The sequence below is a fragment of the Accipiter gentilis genome, chromosome 35 (genome assembly GCF_929443795.1).
Source record: "Accipiter gentilis chromosome 35, bAccGen1.1, whole genome shotgun sequence".
NCBI classification, from domain to species: Eukaryota; Metazoa; Chordata; class Aves; order Accipitriformes; family Accipitridae; genus Astur; species Astur gentilis.
The window spans coordinates 10,372,858-10,383,466 of NC_064914.1; the positions used below are offsets into that span (position 1 = coordinate 10,372,858).

General features: G+C 66.1%; 2 protein-coding genes across 5 annotated transcripts; both read left to right on the plus strand.

The window, feature by feature from the left end:
• Positions 1-1,456: 1,456 nt before the first annotated feature.
• PABPN1 (poly(A) binding protein nuclear 1) lies at positions 1,457-4,839 on the plus strand. 2 transcript variants are annotated; one of them, XM_049792568.1, is made up of 7 exons: positions 1,457-1,949; positions 3,543-3,617; positions 3,765-3,832; positions 3,947-4,053; positions 4,142-4,229; positions 4,333-4,481; positions 4,726-4,839. In XM_049792568.1, exons 1-7 carry the CDS (start codon positions 1,493-1,495, stop codon positions 4,763-4,765), a joined length of 984 nt encoding a protein of 327 aa, XP_049648525.1. In that variant the 5' UTR covers positions 1,457-1,492; the 3' UTR covers positions 4,766-4,839. The 2 variants fall into 2 exon arrangements, with proteins under 2 accessions (XP_049648525.1, XP_049648526.1); XM_049792569.1 differs by having other exon boundaries at positions 1,767-1,949; positions 3,543-3,657.
• Positions 4,840-5,132: 293 nt separating this feature from the next.
• LOC126034640 (uncharacterized) lies at positions 5,133-10,563 on the plus strand. 3 transcript variants are annotated; one of them, XM_049792567.1, is made up of 9 exons: positions 5,133-5,471; positions 5,949-5,990; positions 6,083-6,375; positions 6,671-6,762; positions 7,606-7,705; positions 8,869-9,022; positions 10,054-10,149; positions 10,246-10,330; positions 10,478-10,563. In XM_049792567.1, coding segments are annotated over exons 3-9 (552 nt in total). In that variant the 5' UTR covers positions 5,133-5,471; positions 5,949-5,990; positions 6,083-6,373; the 3' UTR covers positions 10,501-10,563. The 3 variants fall into 3 exon arrangements, 1 of the variants encoding a protein (XP_049648524.1); XR_007504671.1 differs by lacking the exons at positions 7,606-7,705; positions 8,869-9,022; positions 10,054-10,149; positions 10,246-10,330; positions 10,478-10,563 and adding an exon at positions 6,781-7,102 and having other exon boundaries at positions 5,133-6,375; positions 6,468-6,688; XR_007504670.1 differs by lacking the exons at positions 7,606-7,705; positions 8,869-9,022; positions 10,054-10,149; positions 10,246-10,330; positions 10,478-10,563 and adding an exon at positions 6,781-6,981 and having other exon boundaries at positions 5,133-5,969; positions 6,334-6,688.
• The last annotated feature ends 46 nt before the right edge of the window (positions 10,564-10,609 follow it).

Genomic DNA, 10,609 nt, shown 5'->3' on the forward strand with positions numbered 1-10,609 from the left:
GTTCCCCCTCCAGCCCCCCCATATCCCTCAAATCCCCCCATATCCCCTCACATTCCCCCTCCAGTTCCCCCATAACCCTCAAATCCCCCCATATCCCCTCACATTCCCCCTCCAGTCCCCCCAATACCCCTCCAGCCCCCCAATATCCCCTCACATTCCCCCTCCAGCTTCTCCAACATCCCACAATCCCCCGATTTCTCCTCAAAACCCCCCTCCAGTCCCCCCAATACCCCTCCAGCCCCCCCATATCCCCTCCCGTTCCCCCCTCCAAGCCCCGGGCCCCCTCCACCACTCCTCAAGACCCCCCACATCCCCTCATCTCCCCTCTCCAGCCCCCCCATTCCCCCTCATACTCCCCCTCCAGCCCACCATACCCCCCACCCACCCAAATTCCCCCTATTCATTCTCATAATCCCCCTTTTTTCCCTCATAATTCCCCTATTTCTCCTCAGAATCCCCGTTTTCCCCTCATAATCCCCCTTTTTCCCCTCACTCACCCCCTTCCCGCCATTTCTCCTCAGCCGCCGCGCGACGCCTTTTCCCGCCCTTTCCCCCCCCCCCCCCCCCCCCCCCCCCCGGCGCACGCGCAGCCGCCTTCCCCCCCCCGCCCCCTTAATTAATTAATACCTTATTAATCACCGCCCCGAACTAATTAATAACTCACTAATTAACCTCCCGCCCCGCACACCCTCCCGCTTTTATTAACGGTTTATTAATTAACCCAGCAGGATCCTTGCTAGCCCAAAGAGAAACGGACTTCAACCTTTTTATTTAGGGGGGGGGGGGCGTCTCTCATTAACCCCCCCTCATTAATTACCCCCCTTACCGCCTAATTACCCCCCCAGAGTCTAATTACCCCCCTTACGCTCTAATTAACCCCCTCACGCTCTAATTACCCCCCCCCACGCTAAGACCCCCCCCCCCCCCAAGCCCACCCCCCCGCTTTAATTAGCAAATGGGACCCCCACCGCGCGCGGGCAAGGGGGTTAATTAGCCCAATTAACGCCGTAATTAACGTAATTAAAGGGCCAGGAGCGCTCCGGTGTCGTTACTGAAAGGCGTCTGGGGGGGGGGGGGTTCCCCTTGTGAAAGCGGGGGGGGGGGGAGCCCGAGGCCTTTCGAGCCCTGAAATGGGTTAAAAACGGGGAAACTGGGGAATCCGTGAGGTAAAACGTGCTCGAAAATGGGGGAAAAAAGGGGAAAAACGGGGTTTTATTTTTGCTGAATGGGGGGGGGGGGGGGGAGGAGTGAAACGCCACCGTCGCCTTTAAGAGCCGCCGCCGTCGCCTTGAGGAGCGCTGCCCGCCGCCCCGCCCTGCCGTCCCATTGGCCGCCGCCTCCCTTCCCCCCGCCCCCTCCGCCCTCCCATTGGCCGCCGCCTCCGTCCTCCGCCCCTCCCGGCGCCGCCATTGGCCGCCGCCTCACGTTTTCCCCGCCCCTCCTCGGCGCCTGCGCAGGAGGAGCGCCTCCTCAAGGCCGAGGGCGGGCGGCCATGGCGGCGCTGCGGGGCGGCGGTGCGGGGCAGCGCGGGGCTGAGGCGGCGGCGGCGGCCGGAGGAAGCGGAACCGGAGCCGGTCTCGGAACCGGCGGGGTCGGGGAAACGGGGCAACCTTACGGGAACGGGTTAGGGACGGCAGCCGGGCAAGAGGAGACGGCGGCGGCGGGGTTAGGAGAGGCGGGGAGCCGCGGGAGGGGCGGGGGAGGCCGGGGAGGAGGAGGAGGAGGAGGAGGAGGAGGGGGGGGGGGCAGCAGCAACAGCGGCAGCGCTGGGGGGGGGAGGAGGAGGAGGAGGAGGAAGTCAGGGGGCAACGGGAGCCGGGGGATCCGCCGGTGGTGCCGCCGCCGCCGCCGCTACCGCACCGCATCAACCGCACGAAGCCTCCGAGGAGTTGGAGGAAGAGGCGGGGTTGGGGGACGGAGACCCGGGGGATTCCGCCATCGAGGACCCGGTGAGGAGAAAGGGGAGGGGGGGACAAAACATGGGGGGGGGTCTTGGCGGGAAAGAGGGGGAAGGGAAGGAAGGCCGCGGTCACGTGGTGGGGGCCCTTGGTCACGTGGGGGAAGGGCTGAGGCGAGGGGGGGTCTGGGGGCGCGTAGGGGGTGGGTTTGGGGGGGGTCTGGGGGTCACGTGGGGCTTGGGTTTGGGGTTGTGGGGGTGATGGGGGGGTCTGGGGTCACATGGAGGGGGTCCTGGGGTCATGTGGGGCTTGGATTTGGGGGTCTGGGGGTGATGGGGGGGGTCCTGGGGTCACATGGAGGGGTCCTTGGTCATGTGGGGTTTGGGGGTCTGGGGGTGATGGGGGGGTCCTGGGGTCACATGGAGGGGTCCTTGGTCATGTGGGGTTTGGGTTTTGGGGGTCTGGGGGTGATGGGGGGGTGTCCTGGGCTCACATGGGGGGATCCTTGGTCATGGATGGCTTGGATGTGGGGGTCTGGGTCACGTGAGGGGGTCCTTGGTCATGTGGAGTTTGGTTTTGGGGGTCTGGGGTCATGTGGGGGGAGGTCAAGGGTTATGTGGGGCTTGGGTTTGGGGGTCTGGGGGTGATGGGGGGGTCTGGGGTCACATGGAGGGGTCCTTGGTCACACGGGCCTTCGATTTGGGGGTCTGGAGTCATGTGGGGCTTGGGTTTGGGGGTCCGGGGGTGATGGGGGGGGGTCCTGGGGTCACATGAAGGGGTCCTTGGTCACATGGGGCTTGGATTTGGGGGGCTTAGGGTTATATGGAGTTTGGGTTTGGGGGTCGGGTCATGTGGGGGGGACCCTTGGTCACGTGGGACTTGGATTTGGGGGTCTGGGGTCATGTGTAGGGAGGTCGAGGGTCACGTGAGGCTTGGGTTTGGGGGTGTGGGGGTGATGGGGGGGTCCTGGGGTCACATGGAGGGGGTCCTGGGGTCATGTGGGGCTTGGATTTGGGGGTCTGGGGGTGATGGGGGGGTCCTGGGGTCACATGGCGGGATCCTTGGTCACGTGGGGCTTGGATTTGGGGGTCTGGGGTCATGTGGGGGGAGGTCAAGGGTTATGTGGGTCTTGGGTTTGGGGGTCTGGGGGTGATGGGGGGGGTCTCGGATCACATGAAGGGGTCCTTGGTCAGGTGGGGTTTGGGTCTTGGGGTCTGGGGGGGGGGTCTAGGGTCACATGGGGCTTGGTTTTGGGGGTGATGGGGGTGCTGAGGTCGCACGGGGCTTGGATTTGGGGGTCTGGGGTCACATGGAGGGACCTTTGGTCATGTGGGACTGGGGGGGTGGGGTCTTGGGGGGGGTCTAAGGTCATGTGAGGTTTGGGCTGGGGGTGATGGGGGGGGCTGGGGTCACGTGGGACTTGATTTAGGGGGCTGGGGTCACGTGGGGTGAGGGGTTTGGCGGGAAAGGGGGTGGGGGGGTCCAGGGTCACGTGGTGCGGTGGGGGATCTTTTGGGGTGGGGAGAGAATGGGGGAGCTGGGGGTCACGTGGGGGACACACAAAGTCTCTGGGATTGGGGTCCCCCCGCACCCTTTGACCCCTGACCTTTGCCCCCCCCCCCCCCCCCCCCCCCCCGCCCCCAGGAGCTGGAGGCCATCAAGGCCCGGGTGCGGGAAATGGAGGAAGAGGCGGAAAAACTAAAAGAGCTGCAGAACGAAGTGGAGAAGCAAATGAACATGAGCCCCCCACCGGGCAACGGTGAGACCCCCCCCGCGGGGCAGGGGGGCGGGGGCGGCACCCCCAAATATCGGGGTGTTCCCCCCCCGACCCCCCCGTCTCCGTTTTTTTCCTTCCCTTTTGCGCAGCCGGCCCGGTCATCATGTCTCTGGAAGAAAAAATGGAAGCGGACGCCCGCTCCATCTACGTGGGCAATGTGAGTTGGGGGGGGGGACGACGGACGGACACGCCCCTAGGTGCGCAGGCTCCGCCCCCACGGCCCCGCCCAAACTCTATTTTGTCCCCCCCCCCCACACACACACCCCCCCAGGTGGATTACGGAGCCACGGCAGAGGAGCTGGAGGCCCACTTCCACGGCTGCGGCTCCGTCAACCGCGTCACCATCCTCTGCGACAAATACAGCGGCCACCCCAAGGGGTGAGTGGGGCGACGCCCGCGGAACGGGGAGGGCGGGGACGGTGACACGCCCACGACACGCCCCTTCCCGTTTTCCCCCCCGCCCCAGGTTCGCCTACATCGAGTTTTCCGACAAGGAATCGGTGCGGACGTCGATGGCGCTTGACGAGTCCCTCTTCCGCGGGCGGCAAATTAAGGTGAAGCCGCGAGGCGGGAGTCGCTGGGGGGGGGTGGGGTACGCCGCGGCCACGCCCCTTCCCTTTCTCCGTCTCATTTCTCCCTGTTTTTCGCTTCGTTAAGGTGATTCCCAAACGAACCAACCGACCCGGTATCAGCACGACGGACCGGGGTTTTCCTCGGACCCGTTACCGGGGCCGCGGCGGCGGTTACAGCGCCACCCGCGCCCGCTTCTACAGCGGCTACAGCCGGCCTCGCGGGCGGGCCTACAGGTGGGCGGGGCCGCCGGGGCGGGGCTCCGAGGGGGGCTGAAGGGCCTTGGGGGGGGTCCTCCAAGGTTGGGTTGGGGGGGGGGGGGTGGGGTTGGGCTCCTCCGGGAGGGGGTTGGGAATTTTTGGGATCCTCCAGCAGACGGTTGGGTCCTCCGCGCCGACCCCAACTGGGGTCCCCCAAAATGGGTGTGTCCCCCCTCCCCCTCCCCAATTAACCGCCCCCCCCCCCCCCTCTTTTCCGCAGGGGCCGGGCCAGAGCCACCTCATGGTACTCCCCCTATTAGCGGGGGGCTCCCCCCGAAACCGCCGCAGCCGGACGCCGGGGGGGCGGGGAAGGGGGGCGGGGGGGGCACGCCCCCTCCCCCGCGTGCCCCTATTGTTTTTTTACCCCCCTCCCCCCCCTTTCTCTTCCTCCCCTCCCCCCTTTTCTCTCTCTCTCTCCCCTCTCCCACCCCCCCCCCCCCACCCCCCCAAAAAAAAAGATTTGAGTGTGTTTATCGTTACAGGTGGCGGAGCCGGAGGGGCCGGGCAGGGCCGGACGTCGCCGGGGCGGGGCGGGAGGGGCGGGGTCTGTGTGTGTGGGGCGGGGCACCCCCCTCCCCCTGCGCTGTGGGGGCGGGGGGGGGGAGAGTTTTGCGGGGGATTTTTTTTTCTTGGGGAGGGGGGGGTGTAATAAAACGGCCCCGGGGGGACGAGCTGTGTCTGTCTTGTGACCCACGGCGGGGGTGGGGGCGGGGGCGGAATTTGGGGAGGGGGGGCGGGGTCAGTCCTCCGAGGTGGGACTGGGGTCCTCCAGGAGGGGCAGGAGGTGACGTGGTCCTCCAAGATGGTCCTCCAGGACAGGCGGGAGATCACTCGGTCCTCCAAGACAGGCAGAAGGTGATGAAGGCAGGTCGAGGTCCTCCAGGACAGGCAGGAGCTGAGTTGGTCCTCCAAGATGGTCCTCCAAGACAGCCGGCACGTGTCTCGGTGGTTTGAGGTGGAGAGAAGGTCCTCCAGGACAGGCAGGAGCTGACTTGGTCCTCCAGGAAGGTTCTCCAGAACAGGCGGAAGGTGACTTGGTCCTCCAAGACAGGCAGAAGTTGTTGAAGGGAAGTTGAGGTCCTCCAGCACAGGCAGAAAGAGACTTGGTTCTCCAAGAAGGTCTTTCAGGACAGGCAGGAGGTGACTTGGTCCTCCAAGATGGTCCTCCAAGACAGGCAGATCACTCGGTCCTCCAGGACCGGCAGAAGGTGGTGAAGGCAGGTCGAGGTCCTCCAGCACAGGCAGAAAGTGACTTGGTCCTCCAAAATGGTCCTCCAAGACAGGCAGAAGTTGTTGAAGGCAGGCTGAGGTCCTCCAGGCCAGGCAGGAGGTGACTTGGTCCTCCAAGACGGTCCTCCAAGACAGGCAGACGGTGACTCGGTTGTTTGAAGTGGAAAGAAGGTCCTCCAGGACAGGCAGGAGCTGAGTTGATCCTCCAGGAAGGTCCTCCAGCACAGGCAGGAGGTGACCTGGTCCTCCAAGAAGGTCCTCTAAGACAGGCGGAAGGTGACTCGGTTGTTTGAGGTGGAGAGAAGGTCCTCCAGGCCAGGCCGGAGCTGAGTTGGTCCTCCAGGAAGGTCTTCCAGAACAGGTGGAAGGTGACTTGGTCCTCCAAGACAGGCAGAAATTGTTGAAGGCAGGCTGAGGTCCTCCAGGACAGGCGGAAGGTGACTTGGTCCTGCAAGACGGGCGCGTGGTGACTCAGTTTGAAGTGGAAAGAAGGTCTTTCTGGGCCAGGCAGGAGATGACTTGGTCCTCCAAGATGGTCCTCCAGGACAGGCAGAAAGAGACTTGGTCCTCCAGGAAGGTCCTCCAAGACAGGCAGAAGGTGACTCAGTTCTCCAGGGTGGTTCTCCAGGACAGGCGGAATGTGTCTCGGTGGTTTGAGGTGGAGAGAAGGTCCTCCAGGCCAGGCAGGAGGTGACTTGGTCCTCCAAGAAGGTCCTCCAAGACAGGCGGAAGGTGACTCGGTTGTTTGAGGTGGAGAGAAGGTCCTCCAGGCCAGGCCGGAGCTGAGTTGGTCCTCCAGGAAGGTTCTCCAGAACAGGCGGAAGGTGACTTGGTCCTCCAAGACAGGCAGAAGTTGTTGAAGGGAAGTTGAGGTCCTGCAGGACAGGCAGAAAGAGACTTGGTCCTCCAAGATGGTTCTCCAAGACAGGCAGAAGGTGTCTCGGTGGTTTGAGGTGGACAGATGGTCCTCCAGGCCAGGCAGGAGGTGACTTGGTCCTCCAGGTAGGTCCTCCAGGACAGGCGGAGGGTGAGTGAGTTGTCGGAGGTGGACAGAAGGTCCTCCAGGCCAGGCGGGAGGTGTCTCGGTGGTTTGAGGTGGACAGAGGGTCCTCCAGGCCTGGCAGCCACCGCCCCCCCCAGGGAGGGTCCCAGTTGCTCCCAGACACTTCTGGGAGCTCCCAGTCGCTCCCAGTGCCCCCCAGTCCCCCTACCGGGCGCTCCCAGTGCCTCCCAGTCACGGTGCCTCCCAGTAGCTCCCAGTCACCTTCCCAGTCACTCCCAGTGCTCCCCAGTCACCCTCCCAGTCGCTCCCCGTGCTCCCCAGTAGCTCCCAGTCACCCTCCCAGTCACTCCCCGTGCTCCCCAGTCACCCTCCCAGTCACTCCCCGTGCTCCCCAGTAGCTCCCAGTCACTCCCCGTGCCTCCCAGTCACCCTCCCAGTGCTCCCCAGTAACTCCGAGTCGCTCCCAGTTGCCCCACCAGTCACTCCCAGTGCTCCCCAGTAGCTCCTGGTCACTTGTACTGCCTCCCAGTCTTCCCAGTCACTCTCCCAGCAGCTCCCAGTCACTCCCAGCCCTCCCCAGTAGCTCCCGGTCACCCTCCCAGTGTTCCCCGGTAGCTCCTGGTCACTCATAGTGCCTCCCAGTTGCCCCCCAGTCACTCCCAGTGCTCCCCACCCCCTCCCAGTTGCCCCCCCCCCCATCACTCCCAGTGCTCCCCACTCCCTCCCAGTTGCCCCCAGCACCCCCCCAGTGCCTCCCAGCCCCTCCCAGTCCCTCCACAATGTCCCATTGTCCCCAGTCCCGGCGCTGCCTGTCACGGGGGGGGGGGAACCCACGGCACCCACGTGACTGCCCCCCCCCCCCCCCAGCCCCACGGATCCCCCCGCTATGGGGCAGCAGGAGCCGGCGGGGGCCTTCGACTGGGGGGTCCTGCGCACCCCGAAGGGGCTGCTGCTGGGGGCCCAGTTGGTACTGGGGGGCACTGGGGGGGTTCTATGGGGCACTGGGGGGGTCTATGGGGTACTGGGGGGGTTCTATGGGGCACTGGGGGGACGTATGGGGTGCTATGGGGCACTGGGGGGGTTCTATGGGGCACTGGGGGATACTGGGGGTGCACTGGGGGGGTTCTGGGGGGGTTCTATGGGGTGCTGGGGGGCACTGGGGGGGGTTCTGTGGGGTGCTGGGGGGCATTCTTGAGGTTCTATGGGGCATTGGGGGGCACTGGGGGGACCTATGGGGTGCTGGGGGGTTCTATGGGGTGCTATGGGGCACTGGGGGGGTTCTATGGAGCAGTGGGGGGTTCTATGGGGTGCTATGGGGTGCTGGGGGGCACTGGGGGGGGTTCTGTGAGGCACTGGGGGGGTTCTATGGGGTGCTGGGGGGCACTGGGTGGGGTTCTATGGGGTGCTATGGGGCACTGGGGGACCTGCGGGGCTGCTGGGGGTGCTATGGGGCACTGGGGGGGGCTGGGGGTCTCTATGGGGCGCTGGGGGGCTCTGTGGGGTGCTATGGGGCACTGGGGGGGGGCTATGGGGTGCTGGGGGCACTGGGGGGGTGCTGGGGGCCATGGGGGGCTCTGTGGGTGCTGGGTGTCTCCGTGGGTGCTATGGGGCAGGGGGGCTCTGTGGGGCACTGGGGAAAACTGGGGGGCTCCATGGGGGGCTGTGGGGGTGTCTGGGGTGCTGTGGGGCATGGGGGGGGCTCTATGGGGTGCAGTGGGGCACTGGGGGAACTGGGGGGGGCTCTATGGGGCGCTGTGGGGGTCTCTGGGGTGCCGTGGGGCACTGGGGGAACTGGGGGGCTCTATGGGGCATTGGGGAAAACTGGGGGGGCTCTATGGAGCGCTGTGGGGGTCTCTGGGGTGCTATGGGGCACGGGGGGGCTCTATGGGGCGCAGTGGGGGTCTCTGGGGTGCTATGGGGCACGGGGGGGCTCTATGGGGCGCGGTGGGGGTCTCTGGGGTGCTATGGGGCACGGGGGGGCTCTATGGGGCGCAGTGGGGGTCTCTGGGGTGCCGTGGGGAACTGGGGGGCTCTATGGGGCACTGGGGGCTCTCTGGGGTGCCGTGGGGGGTCTCTGGGTGCCGTGGGGCGGCCGTGCCCCCCCCGACCCCCCCGTCGTGCCCCCCCCAGGCGCTGTGTGGGGCGGTGGTGGGGCTGCTGGCCCCCCCCCGCGCCCCCCCCGCTGGCCCCGGCGCTGCTGCAGACCCTGGCGGGGGCGGCCGCCCTTGGGGGGCGGCTGCTGCGAGACCCCCCCCGCCTGCCCCACGGCTACGCGCCCTGCCTGGTACGTGGCCGCGCCCCGCCGCGCCCCGCCGCGCCCCGGCCGCGCGTCTGCTGCCGTCGTCCCGTGACGTCGCCCCGTGGCGTCACCCCTCGGCGTCCATCTTGGCACCCCACGGCGTCGCCCCATGACATCATCCCTTGGCGTCCATCTTGGCACCCCATGACGTCATCCCTCGGCGTCCATCTTGGCACCCCACGGCGTCACCCCATGACGTCACCCCTTGGCGTCTATCTTGGCACCCCACGGCGTCATCTTTTGGTGTCCATCTTGGCATCTCCTGGTGTTCCTCCATGGCATCGTTCCTTTGGCGTCCATCTTGGCATCCCATGGTGTCACCCCATGATGTCATCCCTTGGCGTCCATCTTGGCGCCCCACGGCGTCACCCCATGACGTGACCCCTTGGCGTCCATCTTGGCACCTCATGGTGTTCCTCCATGGCGTCGTCCCATTGGCGTCCATCTTGGCGCCTCCTGGTGTCACCCCTTGTTGTCACCACATGACGTCACCCCTCGGCGTCCATCTTGGCGCCCCATGGTGTCACCCCATGACATCATCCCTTGGCGCCCATCTTGGCGCCCCATGGCGTCGCCCCATGACATCATCCCTTGGCGTCCATCTCGGCGCCCCATGGCGGCGCCCCATGACGTCACCCCTTGGCGTCCATCTTGGCACCTCCTGGTGTTCCTCCGCAGCGGTGTCCCCTTGGTGTCCCCATTGGCGTCCATCTTGGCACCCCATGACATCACCCCTCAGCGTCCATCTTGGCACCCCACGGTGTCACCCCATAGTGTCATCCCTTGGCGTCCATTTTGGCACCCCATGACGTCACCCCTTGGCATCCATCTTGGCACCTCCTGGTGTTCCTCCGTGGCGTCACCCCTTGGTGTCCACCACGTTGTCCCCTCTCACGTCCTCACGACGTGTTCCCCCCTTGGTATCCCCCCTCGTGTCCCCCTCGGCGCCTCCCGCTGTCCCCCGGTGATGATGTCACCCCATGATGTCACCCCACGCTGTGTGTGTCCCCCCCCAGGACCTCCTCCGGGCCGTCAGCGGGACCATCGTCTTCTTCATCACCGCTCTGGTGGCCCTGGCCGCCTCCCGGGACGCGTTGGCCGCCACCACCTTCGTGAGTGTGTTGTCCGTCCCCCCCCAGCCCCGCCCCCCACCCCATGCCCCGCCCCCTGCCTCACCAGGCCCCGCCCCCCCCTTTGCTCCTCCCCAGACCTTCAGCCTCATCCTCTCCTTCCTCTTCGCCTTCGACGCCTTCGTCACCTACCGCACCGAGGTGGCCCCGGCGGTGGGACGGGGTGAGTCAACCGGGTCCTTTGGGTGGGGGTGGGGGGAGGGGCAGGCGCCGGACACGGGGGTCCCTTGGGGGTGGGGGAGGGGCAGGCGCCGGACACGGGGTCCCCTCCTCCGCCGTCTCGTCCGACCCCTTTCTCTTTCTCTTCCAGAGCCCGACATGGACTCGGCCTAATTGGACAACCCCCCTCTCCTCCCCCACCCCCCAAAATTGGTGTCCCATAATCCTCCAGAACCAATCTCCCATAATCCTCCGGTCCCCTGCCCCATAGCCCGCCCCATAA

Bases quoted from the DNA above. Each gene is read 5' to 3' on its own strand.
- PABPN1 (XM_049792568.1), top strand. From the start codon at position 1,493: ATGGCGGCGCTGCGGGGCGGCGGTGCGGGGCAGCGCGGGGCTGAGGCG. The intron at 3,618-3,764 runs GTGGAGAAGCAA...CCTTTTGCGCAG, and splicing joins TAAAAGAGCTGCAGAACGAA to CCGGCCCGGTCATCATGTCT. The intron at 3,833-3,946 runs GTGAGTTGGGGG...ACACCCCCCCAG, and splicing joins GCTCCATCTACGTGGGCAAT to GTGGATTACGGAGCCACGGC.
- LOC126034640 (XM_049792567.1), top strand. The intron at 10,150-10,245 runs GTGAGTGTGTTG...GCTCCTCCCCAG, and splicing joins CGTTGGCCGCCACCACCTTC to ACCTTCAGCCTCATCCTCTC. The intron at 10,331-10,477 runs GTGAGTCAACCG...TTTCTCTTCCAG, and splicing joins GGCCCCGGCGGTGGGACGGG to AGCCCGACATGGACTCGGCC.